General features: G+C 53.5%; 11 protein-coding genes across 11 annotated transcripts; 5 read left to right on the top strand and 6 right to left on the bottom strand.

Moving 5' to 3' along the window:
* Positions 1-221: 221 nt before the first annotated feature.
* On the bottom strand, positions 222-1,586 carry C7974DRAFT_200266 (60S ribosomal protein L5-B). Its single transcript, XM_046136755.1, has 3 exons — positions 1,383-1,586; positions 1,244-1,316; positions 222-1,190 (listed from the first exon to the last, which is right to left on the bottom strand). The coding sequence occupies exons 1-3, from the start codon at positions 1,401-1,403 to the stop codon at positions 370-372; spliced, it is 915 nt and encodes a 304-aa protein (XP_045996149.1). The 5' UTR covers positions 1,404-1,586; the 3' UTR covers positions 222-369.
* On the top strand, positions 1,572-3,565 carry C7974DRAFT_200122 (actin family). The gene is made up of 6 exons (XM_046136753.1): positions 1,572-2,060; positions 2,112-2,158; positions 2,222-2,368; positions 2,426-3,217; positions 3,267-3,344; positions 3,395-3,565. Exons 1-6 carry the CDS (start codon positions 2,042-2,044, stop codon positions 3,479-3,481), a joined length of 1,170 nt encoding a protein of 389 aa, XP_045996148.1. The 5' UTR covers positions 1,572-2,041; the 3' UTR covers positions 3,482-3,565.
* A 2,014-nt stretch (positions 3,566-5,579) lies between these two features.
* Positions 5,580-6,137, top strand: C7974DRAFT_313842 (uncharacterized protein; the record flags this gene model as incomplete). Its single annotated transcript, XM_046138429.1, has 1 exon — positions 5,580-6,137. The coding sequence occupies one exon, from the start codon at positions 5,580-5,582 to the stop codon at positions 6,135-6,137; it is 558 nt and encodes a 185-aa protein (XP_045996147.1).
* Positions 6,138-10,429: 4,292 nt separating this feature from the next.
* On the bottom strand, positions 10,430-10,798 carry C7974DRAFT_280672 (uncharacterized protein; the record flags this gene model as incomplete). The annotated part of the gene is made up of 1 exon (XM_046137586.1): positions 10,430-10,798. A coding segment is annotated over one exon (369 nt), but the record flags the coding sequence as incomplete, so codon positions are not given.
* Positions 10,799-11,844: 1,046 nt separating this feature from the next.
* Positions 11,845-12,362, top strand: C7974DRAFT_376891 (uncharacterized protein; the record flags this gene model as incomplete). The annotated part of the gene is made up of 4 exons (XM_046140312.1): positions 11,845-11,870; positions 11,919-12,060; positions 12,115-12,298; positions 12,349-12,362. The coding sequence occupies 4 exons, from the start codon at positions 11,845-11,847 to the stop codon at positions 12,360-12,362; spliced, it is 366 nt and encodes a 121-aa protein (XP_045996145.1).
* A 1,025-nt stretch (positions 12,363-13,387) lies between these two features.
* On the bottom strand, positions 13,388-14,486 carry C7974DRAFT_395954 (1,3,6,8-tetrahydroxynaphthalene reductase). Its single transcript, XM_046142023.1, has one exon. It carries the CDS (start codon positions 14,267-14,269, stop codon positions 13,463-13,465), a length of 807 nt encoding a protein of 268 aa, XP_045996144.1. The 5' UTR covers positions 14,270-14,486; the 3' UTR covers positions 13,388-13,462.
* A 673-nt stretch (positions 14,487-15,159) lies between these two features.
* On the top strand, positions 15,160-16,615 carry C7974DRAFT_200058 (survival protein sure-like phosphatase/nucleotidase). Its single transcript, XM_046136751.1, has 2 exons — positions 15,160-15,345; positions 15,397-16,615. The coding sequence occupies exons 1-2, from the start codon at positions 15,334-15,336 to the stop codon at positions 16,423-16,425; spliced, it is 1,041 nt and encodes a 346-aa protein (XP_045996143.1). The 5' UTR covers positions 15,160-15,333; the 3' UTR covers positions 16,426-16,615.
* Positions 16,583-17,757, top strand: C7974DRAFT_200064 (uncharacterized protein). The gene has a single exon (XM_046136752.1). It carries the CDS (start codon positions 16,805-16,807, stop codon positions 17,672-17,674), a length of 870 nt encoding a protein of 289 aa, XP_045996142.1. The 5' UTR covers positions 16,583-16,804; the 3' UTR covers positions 17,675-17,757.
* Positions 17,758-20,541: 2,784 nt separating this feature from the next.
* C7974DRAFT_425044 (AhpC/TSA antioxidant enzyme-domain-containing protein) lies at positions 20,542-22,151 on the bottom strand. The gene is made up of 2 exons (XM_046144456.1): positions 21,328-22,151; positions 20,542-21,277 (listed from the first exon to the last, which is right to left on the bottom strand). The coding sequence occupies exons 1-2, from the start codon at positions 21,697-21,699 to the stop codon at positions 20,645-20,647; spliced, it is 1,005 nt and encodes a 334-aa protein (XP_045996141.1). The 5' UTR covers positions 21,700-22,151; the 3' UTR covers positions 20,542-20,644.
* A 302-nt stretch (positions 22,152-22,453) lies between these two features.
* Positions 22,454-23,518, bottom strand: C7974DRAFT_313304 (uncharacterized protein; the record flags this gene model as incomplete). Its single annotated transcript, XM_046138407.1, has 2 exons — positions 22,454-22,832; positions 22,890-23,518. 2 exons carry the CDS (start codon positions 23,516-23,518, stop codon positions 22,454-22,456), a joined length of 1,008 nt encoding a protein of 335 aa, XP_045996140.1.
* Positions 23,519-23,808: 290 nt separating this feature from the next.
* Positions 23,809-26,465, bottom strand: C7974DRAFT_199605 (uncharacterized protein). The gene is made up of 2 exons (XM_046136750.1): positions 25,554-26,465; positions 23,809-25,504 (listed from the first exon to the last, which is right to left on the bottom strand). Exons 1-2 carry the CDS (start codon positions 26,214-26,216, stop codon positions 24,005-24,007), a joined length of 2,163 nt encoding a protein of 720 aa, XP_045996139.1. The 5' UTR covers positions 26,217-26,465; the 3' UTR covers positions 23,809-24,004.
* Positions 26,466-27,215: the final 750 nt, after the last annotated feature.

Below are 27,215 nucleotides of genomic sequence, written 5' to 3'. Positions count from 1 at the left end.
GGTGCTCGTGGATCGGTCGATATGTGGTCTGTCGGCCGATGTCTATCAGAACAGAGAGGAGACACATGGCACATCTAACGAGAGCAGCTTGTGCTTTATGCTTATGCCTCAGGGGGTCGGCTCCAGAGGCAGATTAGTGGGCTGGGGCAAGGCAACGAGAGTGCATCGAAATGGTTCACAAAAATGATCATTCAAAGGGTATCGTAATGTGTTGGGCATGGTGCCAACTGCAGCTGCCATTTCATCATCTCATTCGAGCCGTGAAAGGCTAAGTACAGTGCCCTGCCAGAACAGGTCTCATTCCCCATCCATATCCAGACGCCGAGAGCCGTGCTTTTGTTCGTGAAATGCGAAGTCATTTGAAGGTGCTTATGCGGTGAGCTCAGCAATCTTGGTCTTGACACGCTCCTCCTTCTCAGCCTTGGTGAGCTTCTTGGACCTGTACTTGAGGGACTCGGACTTCCAGTGGTCCTTGGACTTCTTCTCGCCAGCCTCCTCATCCTTCTTCCAGGGGTCCTCGCGGATCTGCGAGTGGGCCTCCTGGTAGAGCTCCTCAAGACCGTCAGCCTCAAGGTCATCATCGATGTAACCAGAGAACTGGGACTTGTAGCGCTCCTCATCGTCATCGGCGAGGGTCTCCATGTACTCAGAGACGTGGCCGGCGAAGATGTACTTGCGGAGGGTCTCGGCATCGAGCTCCTTGGACTCGATGTCGAAGCCGGGGAAGCGGTTCTCGGAGTGGGGAACGTAGAGACCACCGTCGGAGGCACCCTTCATGGCACCGAAGACACGGGCACCAGTGGAAGTGCGGGTAAGACCGACATCAAGGAAGACCTTGAAGGGGCGGCGCTCCTCACCGTCGATCTCGACGGCCTCGGTGATGTTGTACTCACCGTCGGCCTCCTCGACACCGGTGAAGTGCGAGTCGAGCTCGAGCTTCTTGAGGACACGGCGGGCGAGCAGAAGACCGGTGGCGTAAGCGGCAGACCAGTTGGTCAGACCGTGGGTGATACCGTAAGCCTTGAGCTCGTGGGCGTACGCAGCCATGAAGACCTTGTCGCCGCCAATCTCAGAAGTGACGATCTGGGCAACGATGTCCTTGTTGGTGAAGCGGACGACGAGGCGGTACTTGGGCGCATTGTACTTGTTCTTGGCCTGGGTGATAAGCCTCTTGCGGGCATAGTAATCAGCTGCGCGCAGTCAGTATAAGCAGTCTGCTGAAGAAATTGCGAGTTGAACATACTCTTGCCCTGCCTGCGGCGCTTGTACTTCACCTGGTACCTCGAGAAGTACGCATCGTTCTTTTGGAGCTTGGCCTTTTCCCAGAGTCAGCGATTTGCGCTTCAAACCCGCATTCGAAGCAACTCGCAGAGACTCCACACAGTTCGCGGGGAGGACCTCATATTGAGGCTGTTCGAGCGTTGATTCAGGGTGTACTTACGGTAGGCATCTTTCCTGCTGTTAGTCTTCGTTCCTGAAGCTGCGGAGGTCGAGTATGCGCTGCGAAATAGTCGTGGGCACAAGTGCGCCGCCAAGAGTTTAGCGACACCTCAGTCGCGGCTTCCGCCTGCAAGGTGGGTGACCACCGCCTCAGCAGCGCCCCAAATGGGTGACCATCAGAACATTACAACGAGAATTGAGGCCAGCTGTGACTGCAATTAACTCCTGCGCAGTGACCTCGAAACCTGAATTTTGTACTTCCTTCGACCTGGGTTGAGAACCCAAAGGCCTTCTTGCCCCTCTGTCGTGATTACCAGCAGATTCTGGACCTACATAGAGCATCTATCACTCCAGACAATACTCGGATTCCTGTAAACTTGCTCCCCAACTTTGCAATGTAATATTGTTCTGCTTCCAAGTCGAGGCATGGTCAGCCCGATTCGGAGCTCACGCTGCGCTGCCCCACCAGGGGGCTCGTGCTTCGAGCGTGCGGCGGTGACGACCAACTGTCCAGGCACCGCCGCACCAGAGCTTACAGTCAACACTCCGCCTCTGCACTCTCCATTCCAGCCCCTGTATCTCGTGTCGAGCTCCAGCAAAGATGGCGGAAGCTCCAATTGGTAAGCGTTGACGCCATGCGCCATTGGAAGCACTGCTGACACTGTATCAAGTCCTCGACGGCGGCACCGGTTTCCTCAAGGTTGGCTATGCAGGACAGGTACGCTCTTGCCACGGGAATATAACAGTGCGTCTTCATTGGATTCTGACGATACGACTATAGAACTTCCCAGAACACCAGTACCCATCCATCGTGGGCCGACCGATCCTCCGTACCGAAGAGCGCGATGGCGGTGACATACAGCTCAAGGACATCATGTGTGGAGATGAAGCAGCGGCAGCGCGCTCTATGCTTCAGATCACGTACCCTGTATGTTACAGATCACACAATACGCAACACGGCAGGGGCTAACGCGTGTCAACGTAGATGGAGAATGGTATTGTCAAGCGCTGGGATGATATGACACAACTATGGGACTACACCTTTGCCGAAAAGCTCCAAATCGATCCCACAGGCCGCAAGATCCTCCTCACAGAACCACCGATGAACCCCCTGAAGAACCGCGAGACCATGTGCGAGGTCATGTTCGAGCGCTACAACTTCGGTGGTGTATACGTGGCTATTCAGGCCGTGTTGGCCCTGTACGCGCAAGGTCTGTCCTCTGGTGTCGTAGTGGACTCTGGTGACGGTGTCACACATATCGTTCCCGTCTACGAATCGACTGTCCTGAACCACCTCACTCGCCGTCTGGACGTCGCTGGGCGTGACGTAACCCGCAACTTGATCGCGTTGCTGTTGCGAAGAGGATACGCGCTGAATCGAACCGCCGACTTCGAGACTGTCAGGCAAATCAAGGAGAAGTTGTGCTACGTCTCCTATGATCTTGAACTGGACCAGCGTCTTAGTGAAGATACAACGGTCTTGGTCGAATCATACACATTGCCTGATGGTCGTGTCATTCGTGTTGGCAGCGAGCGCTTCGAAGCACCCGAGTGCCTTTTCCAGCCTCACTTAGTCGATGTCGAGCAGCCTGGTATTGCCGAATTCTTGTTCAACACCATTCAAGCAGCAGACGTCGACGTCAGGAGCAGTCTGTACAAGGCAATTGTTCTCAGCGGTGGCAGCAGCATGTACCCAGGTCTGCCCAGTCGTCTGGAGAAGGAGCTCAAGCAGCTATGGCTGACAAAGGTTCTGGGCGGTAATCCCGAGCGTCTCAATGTACGTGCAGATCTGCTACTGACATGGCCTCGGCTGACAAAGGTTCTAGAAATTCAAGGTTCGCATCGAGGACCCGCCCCGGCGACGACACATGGTCTTCCTCGGTGGTGCCGTACTTGCGAACATCGTAAGTCGAGCATGCAATATCACTCGTGAACGACTACTGACTTAGTGCAGATGGCCGACAAAGAGAACATGTGGATATCGAAGGCAGAGTGGGAAGAGCAGGGAACACGTGCGCTGGAGAAGCTGGGTGCGAGATAACCATAAGAAGATATCCTGCATCATATGGCACAGTGATCACCCTCCACAACCTGAACAAACAAACGACAACTACAAACATGCAGCTACGACTTCATACAAAGTCTCATGTCTTCTTTTGCTCTGTGTCGTCTGAGTCAGACTGCTGCTTGTGCGACTCAACAGTTTACATCAGGTCCCCTTCGAAGTGGACGTTGTGGAACATCGGTCCTTCTTCCTTCGCGTCTCAACAGCTCTGCAGCATCTCATCGACATTACGTTGCATGCTGCCAGCCGTGCGGGCGGGTGCATTGTTGAGCGTATGAGGCTTGCCATGGCCGACACTTTCCAGCACTGATGAACCGCCGCAATCATCAAAGGGTTCCGTACGCGGTGCGTTGCCTCCACCTAGTGGTACTGAAACGTCAACTTCACATCAAGATGACCTTGCAATGCCCGTCCGTAATGTTCATTATGTTCTTTTAGCAGAAAAGCGTCCTGTGTCTTCTCCTGCAATGCCGTCACATCAGTCCCACCGGTAGAAGTCGCGCTAAACTTGCCCGGCTTGCATTTTCCCAACCCTCGTCCATCCGAGGTTCACGATAGGTGGAGAAGGGCCGACACGGTAACGCTTCTCTAGCCCGCACTTTAAAATCAACGACCGCAGCTATGGGTCATGATGATGTCGTGTGCATCTGGAGGGCTTAGGAGGCTTGCGTTGGATGTTTCTAGCCAGCACCAAGTGAGTAGGCAGACGTAGCCCCGCGTAAAAAGTCACACAACGGTCGAGACGACGCTAGCTTCACTTGTGCCGGGGGCATTCTGGAGAAGCCTGCAGTACTCTCTGGTGGCTGGTGCAGCTTGGAATTATTCAATCCTGTTTGAGCCGGGGTCGATTGTGGGCACTGTGGAGGATCGCGATCAAAGCACATCGACGGTTGCCCAGCCAATAAAGAACCTTCCCGAATTTTGAAAGAGTTGTCATTGAGCCCCAAATCTGGTACCCCAGGCACAGGTACCAACGGCGGGGATATTTTCGCAGACGACACGACTTTGTGCAATTCAGAACTCCGGGCGGGTTCAGTCATTGATGTTCTAATTTGCCACGATCGCGACTAACCTCGGGCGCCGAATCGTTCACGCAACAAAGAACTAGGTCGCATCCATCCAATCACAGCGAACCTCAAGGTCGGCCGTTATAGGCAATGGAATTTGTGATTTCCAACGCGGGTTCCCATCGCTTAGCGCCCGATCCGCACGTGAGCAAAGTGCCGGCTTGCCGTGCTCACTACCTGCGTCATGCCCCTGCTGCACAATGGAGCGTTACGAGTTAGACAACACAATTCGCACCACTAGTGGTCCAAGGCCCCTGCTGTTTGGACCAAGGCCAGTTTGCTGTTGATGACGCCGCCCGCACTCGCTTGGCTCAGAGCAGAGGCATGAATGTAAAAACTCCCTGTTCCCGTGCGGTTTTGGCGCAATAATATCGCTCTGCTATCCGAGATCCCCAACACGGCTTTCACTTCGAAACACTCGATCTTCAGCGTGCGACCCCTTAGTCGCTGCACTCCAGCGTATTTACTTTCGAATTGTGGAGCTTCACAGCGCATCGCTCCATCAACGCTGGTCCGCCGCTACACGTTGCACGTCCGCAGCTCTTGATAACCATTTTGCCCGCCATTGACAGGCGTTGGTGCCCCCAATCCCAGCGCAGCGAAAGAAGGGTCCACTACCGTGCATCTTCCCCATCCTCTCAGGGACCACCGTAGCACGGCAGCGCACCACCAGTCAGAGATCAACACCGGAATTTCCAATAAGATCTGGGTGCGTCCCAAGCCTTGTCCTGACACCAAGCATTCCAGGACCTTCCCGCTGCTAGATATATTAGAGGCCGCCTGACTGTGCACCTGTGCTCGGTACATTCGGCACACCTCTCATACTCTTTCCCACCTTCACCATCAAAGGTGATCAGGCAGACAGTCTTAGTTGCTCGGTTGTTTTTCAGTCCAATTTTCCAGAGGTCCCCGTACCATCACGTCATATGAGATCACCATCGCCTCTGCCTTCGGCACGTTCGACTCTCTCTCATCTTCACAACTCTCACAACCAAAATTCTACGACCATGTCACCCGCACGCAACATACCCACTGTGAGCTCACCTTTGTCGTCAAGGACTGAGCCCTTGGCTGTTCCCCCGGGCCGTAGACGGCCCCAGGTCCAGTCTCGCCAGTCGTCGACCAGTGGCCCTGCCATGCACCTGCGACTGCCCTCTTTGCCGCGCTTTCACCCTGCCAACTTTGGCACACCGACTTCAAGTGCGTCCGGCACGCCGGTAACCGGTCCTAACAGTCCGAATCCTCCAGTCTCTCCCCGATCAGGCAACAATGTCAGTAAATATGAGGCTCAGAAGCAGATGTATCTCTACCAGCAACAGCTCCAGGCCAGGACGACCAGCCAGGTTCGTGGAGCATTGTCGGCAAAACCCACCAGTCCCCGTCTAGATCCTCTCGCCAGCCCTGGAGCCGTTACTCCGTTCGAGTTGGAGGGTACTGACAGCTACTTGACTGCGGGAGTCAGCCCCCACGACGCTGCTTCGCATGTCGAGAGGCTGATTCGTGACGAGGCCAGCCGTCGTGGTGACATTTCCCCTGGTCGCACCACCTCAGTCGGCGGAAGGTGACTTACCGATCCAAAGCAGACTGAAAGCGCCCGGGTGGGCAGAAAGACGCAAGCCCAAGCGAACCAAAGATCACAGCGGTGACACATTATCACGACCCATTCATGATTCTCAACATGTCCTTTCGGAGTTCTTTCGCGTACGGAGTCGGAGCATCATCGGCGTTCTATATCACCACACCGCACATCCAGCACGACAAAAAGTGGCTTCAGCATCACCTCAGAGTTTCCACTTTTCTTTCTCCCGAAATTTGCAATGAGGCAATCTTGCACATTGCAACATATGGACATCTTCACATCACAATTTCAACAGAATGATTAGACGTGCAGGAGCTGGTTACTTTCTAGATCTCAGGTGGAGTTGATGTGTTTCCCTTCCTCTGTTTTGCACATTGCCCACACCCAAGCGCTGGAGTGTATGGCCCCATCAGTCGCTCATAGATACAAAGTATTTCGCATACTTTGCAATAGCATGGATTACACCTCGTCTGACCTAGCTTGGTACCAAGCGCTCCGCCTGCTGGCGTTGAGCAAGACGAGTGTTACTCCCAGATAGATGAAAAAAAATAAACAAATCTTCAGAGCACAACACATCACTTGCATCGCGCTGTAAGGCGTACCAATACTCCATGCACCTGGGACGAACTTTCCATTTCGGCCTCCACCAATGTGTCTTTTCAAATAGCGCCTTCCCATGTCGTCCTTTGCCACTGCCGGCTGTGCCGTGTAACGCAAATCTACTGGCTTCCAACCACACCTTTCTCGTTCAAACAGATCCACTTGCACATCCTGACCGGAACAGCAACGCCTTGAGCTCCAAACCGTAACATGCGCACCACTGCCATGATTGGTATCCTGGGCCACGTTCTTTCTCAGGCAGCGATGGTGGGCAACGCGTCGGGCCGCATCCACAACACCATCCTCCATCATCCCCTCAAACCTGCTGCCAGCCCTCCAGGTCAGTCACTATCGACACCGCGCCTTACCAGCTTTTGCGATACTTCAGGCGATCAACGTCCGAGAGAGCCCCGCCAAGCCAGTGGTGCTAAACACCGCTTAAGGGACTCCACAGCCGCTGGCACCTGGCGCTCCATAATGCGGCTAGGATGAGCGGTGCTCATGAGATCGTCGCAGCAGATCCTACTTTGGGCTCAACCCGCTTGCTAGTGAGGTAAGGGCAATCTTGGCGTAGGCGACTTGTTTGTCAAGATTCACACTGCACAGTGAGGGGAGATTGAAGAGTGGATACGTGCACGACGTCGCGGTGCATGGTGTAGATGAGGCGCTGACTGTGATACATACGAGTAGAAGCAAGCATGTGGCACTGCATTCAGAGTGATGCGGTATGATTATCCACGCGAACAGCGAGCCGTCAAAGTAACGTCAAGATACGAAGGCGATCTATTCTTGCAACGGCAAGCGCACAGACAAGTTTGCCTGAATGCGAAATGAGGATGAGTAACCGACTTCCGAGCGTGCTTACCCTGCATTGCATGCAGTGCCACGAGCGTGGTGCAATCCCGACAAGGTGAGAACCACTTTTGATTGTGGCATTGAGGTCAATGCATTCCTTTAGTGGATACCGATACTTCTGTATGCAGGGCGACCGGACAACCGCCCCCGGATTTCCAGAAGACACATTCGAGAAGGGTGGCGGCTGCTCATGCAAAAACAATTTTGGTATCCTTCGTTTGCTCGGTGGCTCAGGGTCACGGTATGAAAGTCACGGTATGAAAGCATGCAATCGCGACCATAGCACCCTAATGGGCCGGCAATGACTCGCCGAGTCCGAGGCCGCATTTCTCTACGGTCGCTCCACATCCTGCTCGATGTACGGACATGCGCTCTACCTAGCATCAATCGGTGCGCTCAGTCACCGCTCTCTCCTTTTGCAGCCAGATCGGTGTCAGCCTCCGGGTACCGATGAAGTGCATAAGCCAGCCAGGTGACTTGACAGTATCAGGGCAATCTTCAATGTTCTCCACTCTTCTTAACTTCATACATATCAATGTGCTAGAATCAGCAGGCGAAAGACGTTTCTATGCCGCGATCGATAAGATGACCTCTCGTGTCATCGTCCCGGCGACAGACAAGATCAGTACCTAGAAAATGTAACACCAATCGCAGCCACCAGTCGATCGTGATCAGCAGGCTGCTAGCAAGGTGTCCGGGCAATTCAGCCGAAGCAGAGTGTTGACGAGAAGGATGCCGCCTGGCTAGCGGCAACCGCAATTCGTGTCAACTTTCTCCTGGACTGCGCCGCGGTGACCAACCCGGATGTGGGCGGCTAACGTCTTGGATATCGAATGGCATTGCGGTCGTCCGACAGATTTTCTCATGCAGAGCGGGCGGTCACCCTGGTACCAGCCAATGTATCTCGTGAGCCTCATCGCATGGCTTCCCTTTCTGGCAAATTTCTCTGCTCCGTGCGGCCCCACGTCGATTTCATGCACGCCAACACTTGATGAAACAATCTTGCACACAGGAGAACCTGAAATTCGATGTTGAGAAATCGTTCGGTTATTACGTCAGTGGCGTAAGAAGCCGTCTTCTAGCGCGGATCTCGAGCACTAAACTGTATATGGACTGATGCATGTGGGCTGGTCTTGTCACCCCCATCTGGCACTTGCAGTGCAGCTTACCTCGCTTGAGGATATTTGTTGACATTTGCAATGAGCGAAGTAAATGCTGATACTCCCCTCGAAAACGGACTGTTTTAGCTATGGGAATAAGACTAAGCAAAGAATCCTGATCCTCTAAGTGAGCAAGCGGACCGAATAGTCAACATGCGCATTCGTCACCTTTTCGCATACCTCATCTCCCCATGTTCCGACCCCGCTTTGGAAGGAGGGGGACCGTTGTTGTACGCTGTGTCGATCTCGGTGGCGAGCATCAAGCACTCGTTGTCACAAGAGAACGGATACACTAAACTGACACGCAGATATCGCTCATGCGCAGCATACAGGTCGGCAAACTAGCTTCAAAGAAAGGCAGGCTAGCAGCTATGACCACGTAAAGCGTCCGTTCTGTATCGAGAAGGGTGGGAATGGAAGGTGTCACCATCTGCGCTGTCACCGCGACATGCGCTCATCTGTCCGTGGAATGGGTTTCACATGTCACTTTGGACTTGGCTTTCCATGTTGGGCCGCAATAATGCAAGCCCTTGCTGGATACAAGCATTATCGACAAGTGGACTGCTGTATTAGGTCTCGATAAGACCGGAGACCACTACTGTACGACGGTGTGTCAATAGGGCGCGTGTGATCTTGTAACTGACCACGTGGGCATGCATGTCATTCAGTCAACGTTGAACGGTGAGGGAGATGCAGGTACAAAGACACTTCGCTTGTAGCGGTAGAGGGTAAAGGACGTAACTCAGAGACGTGCAAGCGATGTTGCTATTCCAGTGCATCATTCATGGAGCCAATCGAAACCCTGGAAGCTTATGTGATCATGTTGTTCCGAAGTGCAGAACTCATGGGCCACGGCCGTTCTAGAACTTGCGATTTATGGTTTTCATATTGCTGTAAGTGCAACTGACGTTCTCGATTCTATTTCTCACATTAGTATTCTGACTGCTCGGTCTGGACTCTGAGTGGGACTGAAGACAACGGAAAACGTGGTTTGTGCTATCTTAAACCGAAGAAAAAGGGAAACTTTCACGATCGTCATCAGGTAAGCCTACAAGAACAGGAGCAGAGTTTGCGAACGATCTACCTTAAGGTAAAAGGATCGCGTAATTCTCTTATATTGGTACTTGCTTGGAACCTTGCCAGACAGACGATCTTTTCGGACATCTCTCCTGACCATCCAGTTCTGTTTGTCTTGTATAGTTTACCATCCTTGTTCCTCCTTCAGTTGATCTGAACTTCCGACGAAGTGGTCAAATGCAACCTTCTTCGATAACTGTAGGGCCAGACATGCCCACAGGTTGATACCATCAGTTCAAGCTGCCAACAGCTTCGGTTTGGTTTATGGTTTAGCCTTTGGAAACAGCGAGGTGAACCAAGCGAACCCTTTCGAGTCAAAGAATTTCGTGTTCACGGTGTCGCGTGCAAGTGCCAACGCCATATCCGCCCCAAAATTAGGGTGAATACGAATCAGATGCTGGTATTCCTCCGTCTTGATGAACGCACGACTACCTTCGAGAACACCAGATGCAATAAGGCTGCCCATCGACCCACCAGTGCTTGCCGTAGATCCATAGTGAGCGTCTATAGCAGCTCGGAGGAGCTCGAAGTTGTTGGGGTCCAGTCGATAGCGCAGATCGTCCAAGATGGCCTTGTAGATGCATGGTACATCGTACTTGTCCGCAATTGCTTGTATACCGATGGGTATAAGCACACGGTTGACCGCATCTCCAGCCGCGAGCTTGCGGATAGCTGCCTTGTCGTACTCGTACGTGTAGATATACTTGAGCAGGAACTCAAAGTGATCTGGATGGTCGTCGTGGATCTCAATCACGGGCTGGGACGCCTCCTGTGCGGTGGTTAGCTGCAGTAAGGTGCTCCCAGATGGTTGACTTGCCTTGAACTCATCGGTGAAGGCTCGGAAGAAGTAGCTTGAGTCTGCGCTGAGTATGGCCTTGTGGGCGTGATACTCTCGCACCTTGCCTTGAGCAATTTGTTTGATGGTGACATCAGACAAGGTGGGGTTGTTGAACAGCCTAGAGGCGATCAGATGTGCTCTGAGAAGGTCACTAGGAATTACTTACGCCACTTCCGCTCGATCTGCTGATCTACGCATGGTATCGGTCGACCTTGTTTGTGATTTCGAAGTTTTCGTGGTGGCGAAAAATGTGGAAGTAAATGCGCAAGGTAGCAATCGCAGACCGTTTGCTCTAGCTAGACTAGTACCGCAATTGGAGATGGAAGTGAAGAGGAGCTGAAAATCAGGGAATGGGAAAGAATGTTCAATTCATATTCGGCTTTGCTGTATTCATTATGTCTCTCAGTTTCTGGATTGCAATGATCACCAAACTAGTGACCTAAGTAACATTGCACATTTGCCATTAAACAAATACATATCTCATTTGAGTAACCATGACTTCGTTTACAGTTCTATCTCTTGACTCGCAAGACTATCAGTGTAATAACACCCTTTGCTAGGGGGGACGCAAAGGTCTCTTCGGCGTTTATTGGCAAGTGGCCCTGGTTCAAACGAATACATGGACGTCTAGACGGCCAAGTTTTTTCATAGCCATGATGAGATCAACGCTGAAACTTGGATAGCGTTGAATCAACACGTCGAACTCGTCGGTATTGGTGAACCCCAGCTGATCGTTCAGAACAATGTCCAAGATCAGATCACCCAGTTCTGGGGGTGACTTGGCTTCGTACCCGTAGTGCACTCCCAGAACGTGAAGAGATGTGCGGAAGAAGCGGGCATGCTCGAAGAATATGATGTTTACCAAGATATGCAGACCTTCCTAACTTTGGTACACGTCTAAACCATACAGGCTGTCCCTAGGTGCGAACCAGTGTCCACAGTAATTGCTGCCCTGCACGTAAGGTACAGGCGAGCACTCGAAGCTCTACCTTGTTGTGCCAGGCTTGGTTTGGCGTAGTCTATTTGACCTGTCTCCGCTTCACCTTCACCGCAACGCTCACTAGCGTCTTGCGCAATAACTTTTACGAGACCAGCTCTTCGATTTCCCCTCACTTTCGCTTTTGAACCCGCCACCTTCGCTCGATACAACACCATTCACCGCCATGGATGGGCCAAAGGAGCTTTCGCAGTAAGTGCGGGATTGTGCGTATCAGTAGGCGCGTTTACTCACCTCCAGGCTCTTCAACAATCCTTTCCTCTCCGACATCAGAATTAAGCAGATATCAACGAGCGGCGAGATACGTGAATACTGTGCCCACAAGGTCGTTCTCTGCATGGAATCGCAGTACTTCATGAACGCATTCAAGGGCGGATTCAAGGTAAACCACTCAGCATCTGCATAGTCGTGCTATATGAAACTAACGGCTGTACAGGAGGCATCTGATAGCGTCATTGAGCTGCACGACGACGACCCGTACTATTTCGAAATTGTCCTCAAATCCATCTACTCCCCTGGCTACCATGCAACTGTCTACGACCGCACTTTGGACAGCCCTAAGGAGAAGGTACTCGCTCAAATTGGCACCTACATTATCGCAGACAAGTATCTTGTCACACGTATGTGCAATGATCTTCCTATTGACTTGGCGGGCTATATGAATTCAGAGTTTGTCTGTCCTGAAGCGTTGGAGGCTGCAGTCGGTGCATGGTATGGATCAGTGGCAATTATTGGAGATAAAATGGGTCACGAAATCGCACGCGCGATTCTAGGGCTCTGGAAATCGTTTGATAAAGCGACTTTCGGCAAGCTAGTGCAACAGTACCCGGCTTTCGGTGCGACGTTCACTCTGATGATGGCGAGGCAAGGGAAGATGGATACTGGTTTAAAGGATTGTATGCATTGTCGTCCCTCGTGGAAAGGGCTTTTTCGTTGAGAATTCGGCCTACTAGTAATGCCTGTATTGCGACCAAATCAACGTCGAGGCTATGTAAAGATTTAGAGCACTCGAAAAGTCGATGAGGGTTATCGCGCAGCAATATGGACGTAGCAAGCCAGAGAGCAAAATTCAATCTTACCCACGGCCTACTCCTACCTTTCCTCTTTGTCCCACTCTTCATCCGCACCGATTATCACTGCCATGATGCAGAGCACTCCAGAAAGACAAATACGGCTCAACTGATAGGGGCAAAAGCTTGTTGAGACGAGTCGCGTTGTGACAATTGCTCACACCATCGAGAAGCTAACCGCACTTTTGACACATGTGATGAGCGTATTAGATATCCTTTCTTATTTAAACCCATATAAGAACCACTTGTATTGCCTGCATTGCGGCGAAGGCCAATTCGCGGCACCCATGTAAGGCTTTAGAGCAGACTAGAGAAATCGGTGAAGTGCATTGCATGCGCAGGCTATCCTAGCAAGTCAGAGCGCTAAGATCGAATCTTATCCACGCTCGCTCAGACCGTTGCAGAACATATTAATAACACGTCTCTTCAATGTTGAGAGAGGTGGGGCAAATTCGAGAATAGTGATTGTTGGAGGATGTTAGCCTCTTAGCCGCTTACCTTGTCAACACCACAACGACGTTTGCCGCCATTCAAGATGATGGACCCAACACAAATAATAAGGGCGAAAGGCGGTTAAGACTACAGCCGATGATATAAGAGTCAAGGTGACAAGCTGAACTGCACTTATAACACATGTAGTGGACGTATTAAAATATATTCATAGTTATTCAAATCAACACAAAAACCGCTGAAACAACACGAGAAGCTGGCAGTCTACTGTGACGATCCACCGGAAATAGTCAACACTTGTCCGTTAACCCACCCTCCATCCTCGCTGGCCAAAAATGCAACCACCCGCGCCACATCCTCGGGCACTGCACACCGCCCCAAAGGACAGTGACTCGCCATCAAGCCCTCAATCTTCTCGGCAGGCCATTCAGGCGTTCCCCCCGGAATGTAATGCCAAGCATTCTGTGTGAACATGTCGGACTTGATACCACCTGGCGCGACGCCGTTGACAGTGATACCACGCTTGCCGAAGTCGGTAGCAAACGCCTTGATGAAACCAATGACAGCCATCTTGCTTGCATTGTACAGCGCGTGGTCCTTGACGCCGAGCAGGCCTGCGGCAATGGAGCTCATGAGAATGATGCGGCCGTTGTCCTCGATGTACTTGTAGGCTGTCTGACCAACAAAGAACTGGGCGCGTGTGTTCAGGTTGAACACATGGTCGTACTTCTCCTCTGTAATCTCCTCTGTGACGTCCCACGACTCGGTGCCAGAGTTAGACATGACGATGTTGATTTTGCCAAAGGCCTTCTTGCCCTCTTCAAACAGGCGGTTGATCTCGGAGACTTTGCTGACATCGGCTTGGATTGCAACAGCCTTTGCGCCGTTGTTAAAACCCTCGATGATCTTGACGACTTCCTGTGCTGGCCCTTCGCTGGATACGTAGTTGACGATGACGGAGGCACCACGCTTGCCGAGCTCAATGGCACAGCCACGGCCAATGCCGCGACCAGCGCCGGTGATGAGGGCAACTTGGTCATGGAGCGAGGCGGTGGGGACTGTGACGACCATATTGTTGATGTAAATGGGGATCACGTGAATGTAATTGTGATAGTCCTATTCGGTAGTTGTATAAGTGGTGCAAAAGAGCTGTAAGAAAGCCCTAGTGTTGAAAGTTGTCGGTAAATCGAAGCAGGCTGGATATATCAATTCAAACTTCCATCGAATGCGTTTGTTATATATGTTCATCATGATCATGATGTTTCGGTGGTCTTGTTTCGGTTCCTCACTCACTGCCTCACCAGCACGGGCACGGGCGGGGAGCCGAACGCAGATCCGAAAATAGGTGCCTCAGGGTTTGCGGCTCTTCGACTGTGACACCGGAGCGTGTATCGCGTTGCTATTCGCAGCGATATGTCCGATGCCGTTTGTTTCCGCATGTTTGACCATGTCGTGCACACACGCTTGACTGCCGGCTACGGAGGTCGGGCGGAGGAGGGGCCATTGTAGGCACCGGAGATGGCACGGCGACGATGTGTTGAGACAGGAGATGAACAACTGAGCCGACACCGTACTGATTTTACATTTCTGCGTGCTTCCTGGAGACACGACTGTTTTGCCACATAATGGCAGGCTCCTTTCACGAATTGCAGTTGTTGACCTTCGAGTTGCCAGCAACATCATGACTCGGGGTCTTTCAAGTTTCAGAAAAAAAGGCAGACAAATGATCTTCAAATTGTAGCTATCATAATACCTAATGCTAAGATTTAGTTAAGCATCACCCATGTTGTGAGCAAGAAAGTACTCTACAGAGGTTTTGTGCATTCTCCATACATTACAAATATCTGGCTCACATCCTTAGTCCGCCGTTTATCCTGCAACCTGAGAGGGGGTATCTGATGTTCAGGTACTACCGGCTGACTATGCGACAGGCCTCAGAACATAGGCAACACGCTCAGCATGTTGGACTTTGGCGAGTGGTGAATGCGCCGTGGTGGAAGAAAAGCAAACGGCTGGACCGCCGGGATTGATTCCGATCGGAACTGCACAGCACGTCACCCCTCCACAGCCCCTCCAGAGCGTTGTCTTGCACAATAAGAATCTCAACAACACCAATTGCGCACTCAGATCTCAAGATGCACATTCTCGTAGGTCTCGAACATATGAAACACACAAGAATACAACACTAACGAACCCAGGTAACAAACGACGACGGCCCGCCCTCAGACCAGTCTTCGCCCTACGTGCACTCGCTCGTCTCGACACTACAGAAATTCGGCCACACGGTCAGCGTTGTCCTCCCGCATACACAACGCTCATGGATCGGAAAGGCTCATCTCGTGGGTAAGGCTATCAAGCCTACGTACTACCGCCCTGCGCCACTGCAGACGACGAGCGAGGGCCGCCTCACCAACCACGGCACCACCCATAATACACCACTACCCCCCAACTCGACCGAAGAGGAATGGGTGCTTGTCGACTCAACGCCCGCCTCGTGCGCCCAGATTGGCCTGTTCCACTACTTCGAGTCGCGAGGGCCAATTGACCTGGTCGTCAGCGGGCCCAACTACGGCCGCAACAGTACGGCTGTGTTTTCGCTATCATCCGGCACGATTGGTGGCGCCATGGAGGCCGCAGTTTGCGGTGCTAAGTCTATAGCCCTATCCTACGCCTTCTTCGACCGCAACCACGATGCCGCCATCATCAGCGGCGCCTCCGATCTCAGCGCCAAACTTATTCAGTACCTGTACGACAACTGGGACGCCAACACACATCTGTACACGGTGAATGTGCCACTCGTCGAGGGCGTTGGGGAGAGGAAGATCCTGTGGACCAACATGCTGCAAAACCAGTGGAAATCTGGCTCATGTTTTCAGGTCGTCGAAGTCCCCTCTGAAGCCGGCGACTCGCCGGCAGACATCGAGAACCAGATCCGCAAACAGGAGGAGAAGCTCGGCAAGAAGGAGTTGCGCTCAAACAACGACCTTCTACCGGAGAGCCAAGCAGGGTCAGGCACGGCCACGCCGAGCGGCCAGCCGCATATGCGCTATTCGCACAAGCAGTTCAAGTGGGCGCCGCAATTCAAGGATGTGTACGAGAGCGTGGAGAACAGCGAGCCCGGGAATGATGGTTGGGCTGTTGCGCAGGGGTATACCAGCGTGACGCCGCTGAGGGCGAACTTCATGCATGTTACTGCAGACAAGTTCAAGGGGGAGATATCGCTATGAACTGGAGCGGGGCACACAGTAGAGTGAACAGCAATGTCGCGGGCAATGGTGCCAATCAGGATCTGAGGAGTGGCATCATGCAAGCTTGATAGAATCAATAATCAAAGGCATTGATGAGCCAGGGTCGCCACATCCGGACCCGATACAGTCTGCTCCCTCACATGCGAGACGGGATATACCACCGAGACCATCACGGGATCTACATGTTGTAGTACGTTTGTCTCTATACCTCATCTCACTAAGCTGCCTTCTTGGCGGGCTGCTCGTTTGCTAACAGACCTTGCCTTCTCACTTTCACCTCGACACGCTTACCCCGCTCGTCGGGTACAAAAAGTCGGCTCGTTGCCTATGCTATACCTTCTTGTCGCAACAATCCAATATGGCTCACTCAGCACCACCACCACCTGACGGAATGTCCACGGAAGAGCTTGCGGAGGCGATTATGGTCGTCATGCGCGATGGCGACTTTGTACCAACGCCGTCGATAATGCGCCTAGAAGAGCTTTGCAGTGTTGCTATCGCTAACATGGACGATGAAACTTTCGAAGCAGCTCAGCGTGGTGTATTCGAGATGGAGAAGGGGTGCGTTGGGCGTTGTGCGTGTAGTATCTGTCTCGCCTACTTCTATGACCCGAAGCACCAACAGAGTGGTCAATGCCAGTACAGGGCGTTGATGAGTGCACCAGAGGCGTCAAAACTTCTTAGCGACCACACCGAAGATATCTTTGCGAGTCAGGCATATCTCCGACAGACGATGCAGCAGCATGGCGAAGAGATCCTCTGCTACTGGCGAGCAGCCGATCAGCGAGCACGCGCAACGCTACTACGCTCAGCGTATCCCGAAATACCGCAAAGCAATAATTTCGACGTAGGAAAGTCTTTGGAGGAGATACGGCGCTCAGCAAATCGAAAAGCTCTACTCTTGCCATACCTCGATTTGGAGACACTCGTGAAGGATCAAGAAGCTCTCGTTGGTCTCGTCCATCACCGAAAAGAATCTCATCCACAAGAGTGGGCACCCTTTGACAACGAACAGTTGCGCAGGTCTTGGACTTTGGGGCTCTATGAGTCAGATTTCAATCACGGTGCCGTCACTTTCCAAGGTTCCAACTATGGACAATACACAAGCTGGCATGCGGACGCCGCCCACCGACTCGACATAGTCGGCTTTCCTCGTGGAAGATTAGTCATCGAGGCTCAGGCTACACTAATGCTCTTCCTACGACATGTTGTCAGAGAACTCGTCTAGGTGTCTTGTGGAGTCAAGATTCCAGCTAAACGCACTCAACGATCTTCTGTGTCGCTGAAAATTGATAGCACCTGGTCTGGAATTGCACGCAAACCGTTCGCCGCGCCGCCTAAGTTCGATCTTGATGACATGATAACGCTTGTTGAAGGTAGGGCAAATGCTATAAATGACCACTTGTGGCTTCTGCAGATGGATGCTACCTATCTTTGAAACCATCTGCTCGATCTTAGTTAAATGCCAAGGGCTCAATCTGCTGAAGATTAAGATATGCGATCTCGCGTGATGTTTTGGGAGCTTTGTAGCGAATTTGACGATTACGAGTTCTGGCTAGCGGCCTTGTACGAGTTGGAGAATCTGGAGACTGTCTGTCGGCAGTCTGATTATTCCATCACACTATTCGCCCAGCTTCCCCACGATGTAGACGAAGCTCTCGCTGCACTTGAACTGTACCTGGAAGGAAGGGCGAGGCTAATGAGTGCTAAATTTCTAGTGATGGACCTGTCACAACGACCCCAGTTTCAGCATATCTACAAGCATGGTAAGGTCTTGCGTATGGGAGCGGACGGCTGCTATTAACCAAGCATAGATATTGCGTCCGCTCTTCGAATTTCTGCTAGCGATGGCTTTGAGCAAGCTAGATTGTACCGTAAAGAGAAACTCTGGTGGTTACTCAACTAGCTCGCGCAATCTCTAGACAACAAGACTCGCTTCAGCCACACTATATTGCTGAGTGCCTTGAACGCTTACCTTGCAGACACGTCCGCAAAGCAACGTGGGGCATTGGACCAGATCCTATACGAGAGACTTTCTGATTACATCACCTTTATCCAGCTACTATCAGCAGTGCGGATGCACCGTCCGAACTTTACTCCCAGAAATCCGCTTGATTTGAGGCACAGTCAAGATTGTTATGCGTGGCGCACATTTAATTTTAAACGCCTGGGGGAGCGCACGACATTGGAAAGGATTTACATAGCCCTATAGAAGACAATTGAAGCGCTACAGGAGTTTCGCCTCGCTAAAGCACCTAGCGGACCACAGAATGGAGCATGGCTGGGTAAATTCAACATACAGCATGCGGCAATGTGGACGTTTTGGAAGGAATTCTTGAACTGGAGACGAAATGGCTTTCTGGAGGGCAAATACAGCAATTCTGACTTGGAGATCGCAATGGCATCGGCCTCCTTCTGGGATGATCCAGATTTTCTTGCAAGTCTGGATGTTAAGCGTGAAAGCATCCTTTCGGGTATGGTTAAGCTGAAGCTAGCCAACATCGACCATGCGTTCTTGCCTCTTCTGTCTACTATAGATCCTGGCAACGACCGAGCATACACTGTACCAGAAACCAAACTTAACCCCAAAACTAAGGGCACCGCTTCTATAGCTGCTCTCTCTACTCTAGAAGTCTTGGAAGTGCTAGAGCAGCCCCGTCTCACTACAGTCACCCTCTTGAGCAAGCGCTCCATCACCACCTTCTGCGCCATGTTCCCCTCCACCCCTTAGGAGCTTAAGACCAAGATCGACTGGAACACTTTAGTTGACAGCATGGCTGATGCCGGCTTTGTCGCAAAGACCAGCGGCGGAGGCTTAGCCGTCAAGTTCGAAGAGAGCGGCGGCAGTGGCAGTATTGTGTTTCATCGTCTACACCTAGACCCGTTCGTTGAGCCACACAAGCTGCAGGCTATGGGTTTGTGAATGGGCAAGCACTTTGGGTGGGTGAGGGAGATGTTTGTATTGGGAGCAAAGCAGCCCACGGTGGCTTGAGAGGGGCTTGATATTGGGCGGGAGGACGTTCTGGACTTGAGAGCCAGGCGGATTGGACGACACGGTGTGTTGGTTTGGCGTCTAATGAAACTGGACAGCGGTAGTGGAGCGTTGAAGTGTATCACACGCGCACGGCATTAACGCATCCTTAACTAGCGATGTAGGACTGTTTAGTACAACGCGCATCCACGACTATAGCCGCGAAGGACAGTACACCTACGCGAGAGAAAATGGTCTCACTTAGAATCCGCCACTGTACAAGTCCAGTGACCTGGAACATAACACACAAATACAAAAGCACCAAAAACAAGCTCCACTGAACCATGCGTCCAGTTTCTTCTAGCCGTACGTCCAATGATACCGTTGATGCGATATTGCCGGTTTGGGAAGGTATGCGTTTCGCGTCGAGCGCAGTACAAAACTGTCGCAGAATTGCATCGAACTGCTATTGGGCGGCTTAGCAAAGTTGGCCAGGTACGGGAGTTTACGGAACCCTCTGAGCCCATCTTACCTGATTGGGATGGGCACGGCCGGATGTGCCTAACCGAACCTACCCGTTTGGGAAAGTACTCGTCAACCGTTGAACCCGTCCCAGTGTTGTCCCATCGTAGAGTAGAGTCAATCGCAAACTAACCCAGTTTGGTATGTAGCTGCTCAAAAGCCGTCGAGCCTCCCATCCAGCGCAAAGGCGCCATCGGCGTCGCACGTGACTTGTCCCTTGCGTACAAGAAACCCAGTGCACTGTGCCGCCCGGGCTTCGTAGACTGTTCACGGGACCACGCCGGGTACACAGCGACCGTGTCGTGGTGCGTGTAAATCTCCACTGAATGCAGGGCGTCTTTTGGCACTTCCGGGGATTTACTAGGTTTACTAGTAAATACGAAGTATACTCAATAAATCACTATCTCATGTTCGACGCTTTTCGATGGGTTCCTAAGCGAATAGTGTCGTACAAAGGTGGTGCGGGTTGCGTGGCCTAGGGACCTTGCACAGGAAGTAGTTGCGCGTGAGTCGAGCGGTGCGAATTGGTGTGTTGAAGTCCTTCTTCCATCCGTACTGTGTCGCTGCGATACTCTCACGTTTGCAAGGCGGAGACAGTATGTCAATAAGTCAAGAACTGTGATCGAATTCGGCATGCCGCAGCAGCACGACTATCTAACATCCGCTAAACGCAGCAGTAAAGGAAATCTATCCACCTCCGCACGCCTACGCCGTCGTTCTCCCAAGCACCTTGCCCAAGTCCTCCTCCTCGACACGCTCCGGCGTCCGACTCCCGGTCTTCTCGGGATCCTTTGCGCTCCTGCTCTTGCTCCGCAGCCGGCCCCAGCTCATGCTACGCCTGTCCTGCTGCTTGTTATGCTTGATGCCGTGGCTCCAGCGCTTGCGCATCGGCGGCCTGCTGTCGTCGAGCCCCAGCAACGACCTCAGCTCTGACACCTCTGCGTGTCCGCGTGTGGTCTTCATTCTGTGAACCCATGTACACTCGCCGTTCTCGAAGAGGAACTCGCCGCCGACCTGCTTGAAGTCGCCGCCCTTGAGGGCTTTGCGGCCGGTGGAGAGGCCCTGGAATATCGACTGCACGCTGTTGATCAGGACGTTGGTGTGCATGTATGCGGGTTTCGAGCCGAGGTCGAAGGTCCGCGTCATGCCTAGGTGGTCGTAGATCTTGCGTGTGGGTTCGGCGTAGATGGGGAAGGGGCAGCCCGTCGCCTCGACGTACATGGGTATCAGCTCGGGGCGGCCGCAGCCGATGACGGTTATGGACGTGGGCGTGGGGAGGGCAAGTAGGTCCTCGGGTGTTACGGAGGAGGCGAGGGTGCGGAGGTATTCCTGGCAGTTCTGCAGAGCATTAGCATGTGGTGGGACAACTAGCAACTGGCTAGACTCACTCCGCAGAAGAAGTGTCGGATGAAGATAATCAGCTGGCGAGGCGCGACCCCTGAGGCGTCGTAGAGCTCTTTGAACGGCCGGCTCTTTCCATCTGCATCCAGGATAAGGAGATCCTCGACCTTCTTTAGCTCTCCCTCCGTTGGCAGGTCATTAGTGACGTCGACGGTGCCCTCGAACTCCTCCTGCTCCTTCTGCAGCACCGGCGTGTCGCTCGCGGGCGAGAAAGGTGGTGTTGCGTTGTCATATGTGTCTAGCGAGGGTTTGGACAGCGTCTCGCGCCCGGACGAGGGTGGTGGAGAAGGCGGCGCGGCGGAGCGCGGCGCAGGAGCCGCAGTCGATTGGGCGGTGTTGCTGATATCCACGGTCGCCATAGTGTCTACAGATATCGAAAGAAGTGCGCGCAAGGCACACTCGCGTGCTAGGCAGAAAGGCAGTGCTGGCTTTAACGGAAGCTGTGTGTCCCGGAGCTAAAGTGAGGACGATCGCACAAAAGAGGCTGAGCAGCGAAACGAGAACGAGGTATATGCGCGCTGACAGCAAAGCACGAGCGAGCGAGTGTCAAGCAGTCAGCAGATTACAGGGTAAGTGAGCGAGACGCTGCACCCAAGAGCAAACCTTGAGGCAGTTCAAAGACGCGCGACAAGTTTCAAGATGCAAGGAGCGGGCGACGTCAGTGGCGGCGCAGCCCGGAGTGGCTGTCCGCGGCCTGTGCAGCCCCAGGGGGAGACTGGAGGTGGCATGGTTTGGGCTAGACCAGCGCAGTCGATCAGTGACTGCGCTGCGACAATTCGTCGTGAGAGTGTCGGTGTGGCCACGCCTGCGCCGGTGGTTAATGCTTCAGAGCCGTCTCACATGCACCGTCGACGCAGGGTCGACCAGGGTCTGCGCCAACCGCCTAAGCGAGTGTCAGTGCCGTGGCCTCCTCACCACCACCCATCACGACCGAGGTGGAGGATAGCCTTTGGTAGACCGGACATGGATTGCTTTGGACGAACTTTGACAGCCTGTCAATGAATCTTGTGCACCCAAGCTTCTGAACCTTCCAGCTACCAGTCTAAGCCACCCGGCACGCATGTTCCTTAATCCTGCCAGCAGTATCCACAATCCTCCCAACACGCAGTATTTCTAGGCCTTCCAGTTCTCCGTCTCGCCCACCTCACGCCTCCTACTCGCCTTGATCCTCTCCACAGCCTCCGCATACTTCTTGTAATCCGGGAAGTCGATGCCTTGGCAATCCCTCTTGACCAGCAGCGCCTTCTCGCCCGCCGCAACCCCCATCTTGTAGTCACGACCCACCTCGCACACCAGCGCGATGTCCAGAAACACCCCCGCAAGCCGCGCATCCCACGCGCCCTCCTCCTGCAACAGCACCGCCATCTTAAGCAGCTTATTCGCAAACTCGGGCTCCTTCGCGCCGTCCGCCAGTCTCGAGCCCCGGAGGAACCGCGTCTCGCGCTCGAGCTCCTGGATCTGCCAGCGCCGCTGCGCGCTCTTGTACGCGGGGCTAGATTCCTGGTATCATTAGCGTCCCTTCGCCTGTGTGAACACGCCATGTTATGACATGTCCTGAAGTGCAGTACTCACATCCTCCTCATCCCCACACGCCTCACACCCACATACAAACCCATAATGCCGCAGCTCCCACGCGCGCAGCCGCTTATCATGCTCCCCATCCACATAACTAATAAGCACCTCCTCGCCGGCCTTGATGTCGCGCATGGTATGGATGTTCTCGCGCTGCGTATCGCTGTTCCACGAGAAACACGCGTTGGGGACACAGCTATGATTGAAGCGTGCGGCGTGCACGAACACGCCCGCCCCGGCGCCCATCTCCATGCAGTTGGTCTGGAAGATCGAGATGTGCGTGGGCTCCGTGCCGGTGCGCGCGCCGTGCTGCTCGATGATGCGCCGGCGCTCGAGCACCGGTACGCTGGAGTGGATTTGCGTGGGCCAGGCGGAGAGCGGCTGGCCATGCGCAGAGTGTAGGGTGTAGTAGAGGACTTGGGACGCGGGCGGGAGCGCGTCGAATATTTTGACGATGTCGCTTTGGAGGTAGGCTGCGACGGGGACGCTGAGGAGCGCGGTGTCGCTGAGGATTCGCGTTCCGCGCGGGATGTCGGCAAGCGCGATGCACCCGTAGCCTTTGCCGGGGAGAGCGCGGATCTCATAGAAGGGGTTTTCTGGGTGCATGAGTAAGGGCTTGCTGTACTAATATGAGGGGACTTACCAGGTGCTACTGGAATGATGTTGGCCGCCTGCACGGCAGCGCTGTGGAGAGCGGACATTGCGACGTAGAATCCAATTGTGAGGTAGAGAGGTACTCAGAGGCAGAGATCGCGAGAAGTGTCGTTGTATATCCAGAGGTAAGCGGGCGTTTGCTGCAGCAAGCACAAACGGACTGTGTCACTCTCACCCAGCGCACCCAAACTCGAAGAAGGTAATTGTCATTCATAGACCGCGATAGCCGCGCATACTCAAACAATAAAAAAGATAAGAATATAAAAGTGTGCAATGAATGATGCAACGAAAGATGCATCGTAGAACCCCAGATAACGCCGCGCTGTGTCTGCATCATGCAAAAGACTCGTCCAAAAGCAAAAAGACTGTCATTCGGCAAGAGCCGTGGTTCGTACCTTCCCTCTACGCTCCAGCTTCTCTTAGAGAGACCAGACAGATTTACCGCCTCTCGAAATACTGACTGCGATTGTCCACCTCGAAACTGCCTTCCTTGGGGGTAGCCCACGCCTCGGGGCTCACGATTTCGCTGTCTTCAGTAGCTTGCCGGCGGGCTTCGTAGCGGCCCTGGCGCGGCGTGGGCACGCAGTCCTCGGTGCCGGGGCGGATGCTATCCGGACTGGGCGTTGGGTACTGCGGGCTCGTTGTGGCGACGGTAGTGCGTGTGATGAGCTTGTTGACCAGGTCGTGGAGCGCTTGGACTTCGGTTTGCAGCGTGACGACGCGCGATTCAAGGGCCAGGCGGGCGGTGCGCTCCGACTCGAGGAGGGAGTGCATTGAGGCGAGGTCCTCTTTGGTCGTTTTCTCGTCTGTGTGTGTAAGGGGTGGTGAGGGCGGGCTTGATTCATATGCGAGGTTGCTAGTTGGTACGATCGCGGGAGCAAGAGGCTCGCGCTGGTGGATGCTGACCGTAGATATGGATCGTGAGGTTGAGCGTGTGCGGGTTCGTAGGTTGCGTGGTGCCGATTCGAGAATGATGGTTTGGTGTTGGTTGTGTTGTGAGATGCGACGGAGAGAGGACTCGAGTGTGTGGATGTTCTCCTCGAGGTTTTGTACACGATCCTCGACCGAAAGACGTTTCGGACTTCGGGAGGGTACTGGTGGCCCCTCTAGCTGAGCGAGAGTCTCGGAGTGCTCATGTGAGCTGTTGGACTCCAAGTTGCCAAAATTGAATGCTGACACAGGTGGATGCTCAGGGGTCTCCCAGTCGTGTGGTCGAGGCGCGGCCTCAGGAGTGCTGGGTGCTTCGGCTCGCGGTGTTGGCTCGTTCGGCGTCAGGTCATCTGGCCCAACAAGCGTTGCGCTCATGGCCTCATGGATCGACTCCGCCTCCTGTACAGTAGGTCCCTTCGGCTGGACGCTCCGCACTGTCTCCACCGTTCGGGCAGTCTGAGGTCTGGTGCTCTGACTGTACATGCTGGCTGAAGCATAGCTATCTCTCCAACTCTTGATCACATCAGTCCGACTCTGGTGGCCGTCATGCGAAGGGCGAGGTTTTGCTAGTTCTCGCAGGGCACCAGCGCTCCTAGATCTGCGCCTGTCTCCAATGGAGATACGAGCAGCGTTAGGGGGCCCTGATAACGCAATGCCAATGTCTGACGATGGCATGGGTTCTTCCTCAGTCTTCTCTTCCCAGGTTAACAATCGACCACGCGGTTCGTCGAGACTGTGTCGCTGAGCCTTGTCACCTGGTAGATTTGGCAATGTCGCTCTCCGCGCACCAATGTCAGTTCGTTGGAAATCGAATCTCAGGTACTCATGTGGTGGGCTTTCTGGTGGTGCGTTGACATTCATAGGGTATGGTAGATTTATCAGTGGGTGTGGCGGTTGCAGCTCTTCCACGGTCAGGTTGGAGATCCGTTGCGCGTTGGGGGTCTGTGCCTGCTGTGTCTGCGCTTGCGCTGGTGGTGCTGTCTGCGACTTTTGTAACAGGCCAGGGTCCTACTTTTTGTTAGCAAGAGTAGATTATTGAGTGCCTGCTGTGACCTACGCTGTGGTGGTAACTATGCCCCCGGCGAACAGGCTCCTCATCACGTTCTACATTGCGCTCCTGCGACTCTTCTCGATCTTTGCGACCGAACATCTTGCGAAACACACCCCGGATGCCGCTCTTGCGCTTCTGTTTCTTTGCGTTCATAGTCGCAGTGGAGTGAGGGATACTGTCTGGCGTCGCCCGCAACGGCGTTGGCGGTGTATGCGATCTTGGTTGGAAAACGCTTTCCCGTTGTCCAGAGAGTGTGCCGTCTGTCGGATGCATACCTAGTGGTGACCTGAGCGGTGACCGCGCTGGATGTTGATCGCGAAGCTCCAGTTCCTGCCGTGCAAAATCCTGATCCCGACTGAGTGTCTTGGTGGCTTTCTCTTCATTGGCATCCTCCGGTCTTAATGTTCCTTGCGAGTTGGGAACCTGTCGTATTGTGTGTGAAGGCGCGGGTACATCCAATGTATCCTCGGCACCCTTTTCTCCATGCCTCTCAGCATACTCCCTCTCTTCCTCATCACTCAGTGGCGTATCCTCCTCGATCGGAATTGGCCCACTGATCTTAAGATCACCCCTGCGAATAGCTTCCACCTTCCAGCTCGCACTGCGAGGGCGCTGTAAATTTCCCTGCACACTCATCTTGACAGCGACAGAGTTCTCGCGCAGGTGCATGCGAAGCGGCAGTCTTCTGCTCTAATAGAGCAGGCTGTGGGGAATACTAGCAGATGATCTTATGCGGACGAGATTACGCCTGCGCAGATATTGCAAGGTTCACCCTGGTGACAAGTGTAGGACAAACCACCGTTTCCCAGCATCACCGACGCGCGAGTAGTAAAGTTACTCTTGGTCACCGCACATTAAGAGGGAGATCCCAGCAAAACGGAAAGGCCCGAGCCAGAAAATGTCGACGTCGTGGTTGAGATGAAACAGTTGGTTAACAATGCGCAATGAAATGTCTATGTACCCTACTTTCTGTCTTTGAACACAATTGCGCAGTTTTGAACGCGAGAAAGAGGCCAAGAATAGGACGCTGAATTAAGGAACTGGGGAAAGAAAGGCGGAAATAGAACAATAGACGTCGGGAAAAATGAACGGGGCGCTGAAGGAATAAGTATCAAACAGCAGTGTCATGGAGCAGGGGCCGTGGGCGGGGTGAACAGTATCGATAGGATGAAAGAGGGAGCATCGCCGGCACCTGCGACATCGTCTTCTCTAATAGTAGCGGCGGCAGAAGCCATGCAAGACCAGGCCTTGCGTCAGCAGCGCAGTCAACGGCGCACCTGGACAGGCAATTTGCGTCGGTTCGCGTGGCCCAGCACGGTGCGAGCCATCTCCAATCGACCGCTCGCACAGACATCCACCAGGTCGGTGGTGCGGACGGCGGTAGCGAGGCGTGTGCTATCGACATCTGAAACAGCACGCTGCGCCCAAAGCAGCGCGGTGCGGAGGCCAAGGGGGCACTCCCACGCCTTTCAAGCAGCAGCAGCACGGAGCGGGCCCCAAAACATCGACGTGGCGCCACATCTCTCACCCTTCACGGGTTCGCGCAGGCCTGCGCGTTTCGACGGCTGTCCCAAGACAGCAGTCTGAGTGGTGTATGCACGGTGCTAGTGCACGTCAGGAACCTGGGACTACATGGACTGGGCGTTTGAGTGCATGCACCAACGCGCC

The sequence above is a fragment of the Boeremia exigua genome, assembly GCF_020726555.1.
Source record: "Boeremia exigua strain MPI-SDFR-AT-0100 chromosome Unknown C7974scaffold_7, whole genome shotgun sequence".
Lineage (NCBI taxonomy): Eukaryota > Fungi > Ascomycota > Dothideomycetes > Pleosporales > Didymellaceae > Boeremia > Boeremia exigua.
This window is presented reverse-complemented; position numbering and strand designations above follow the sequence as displayed.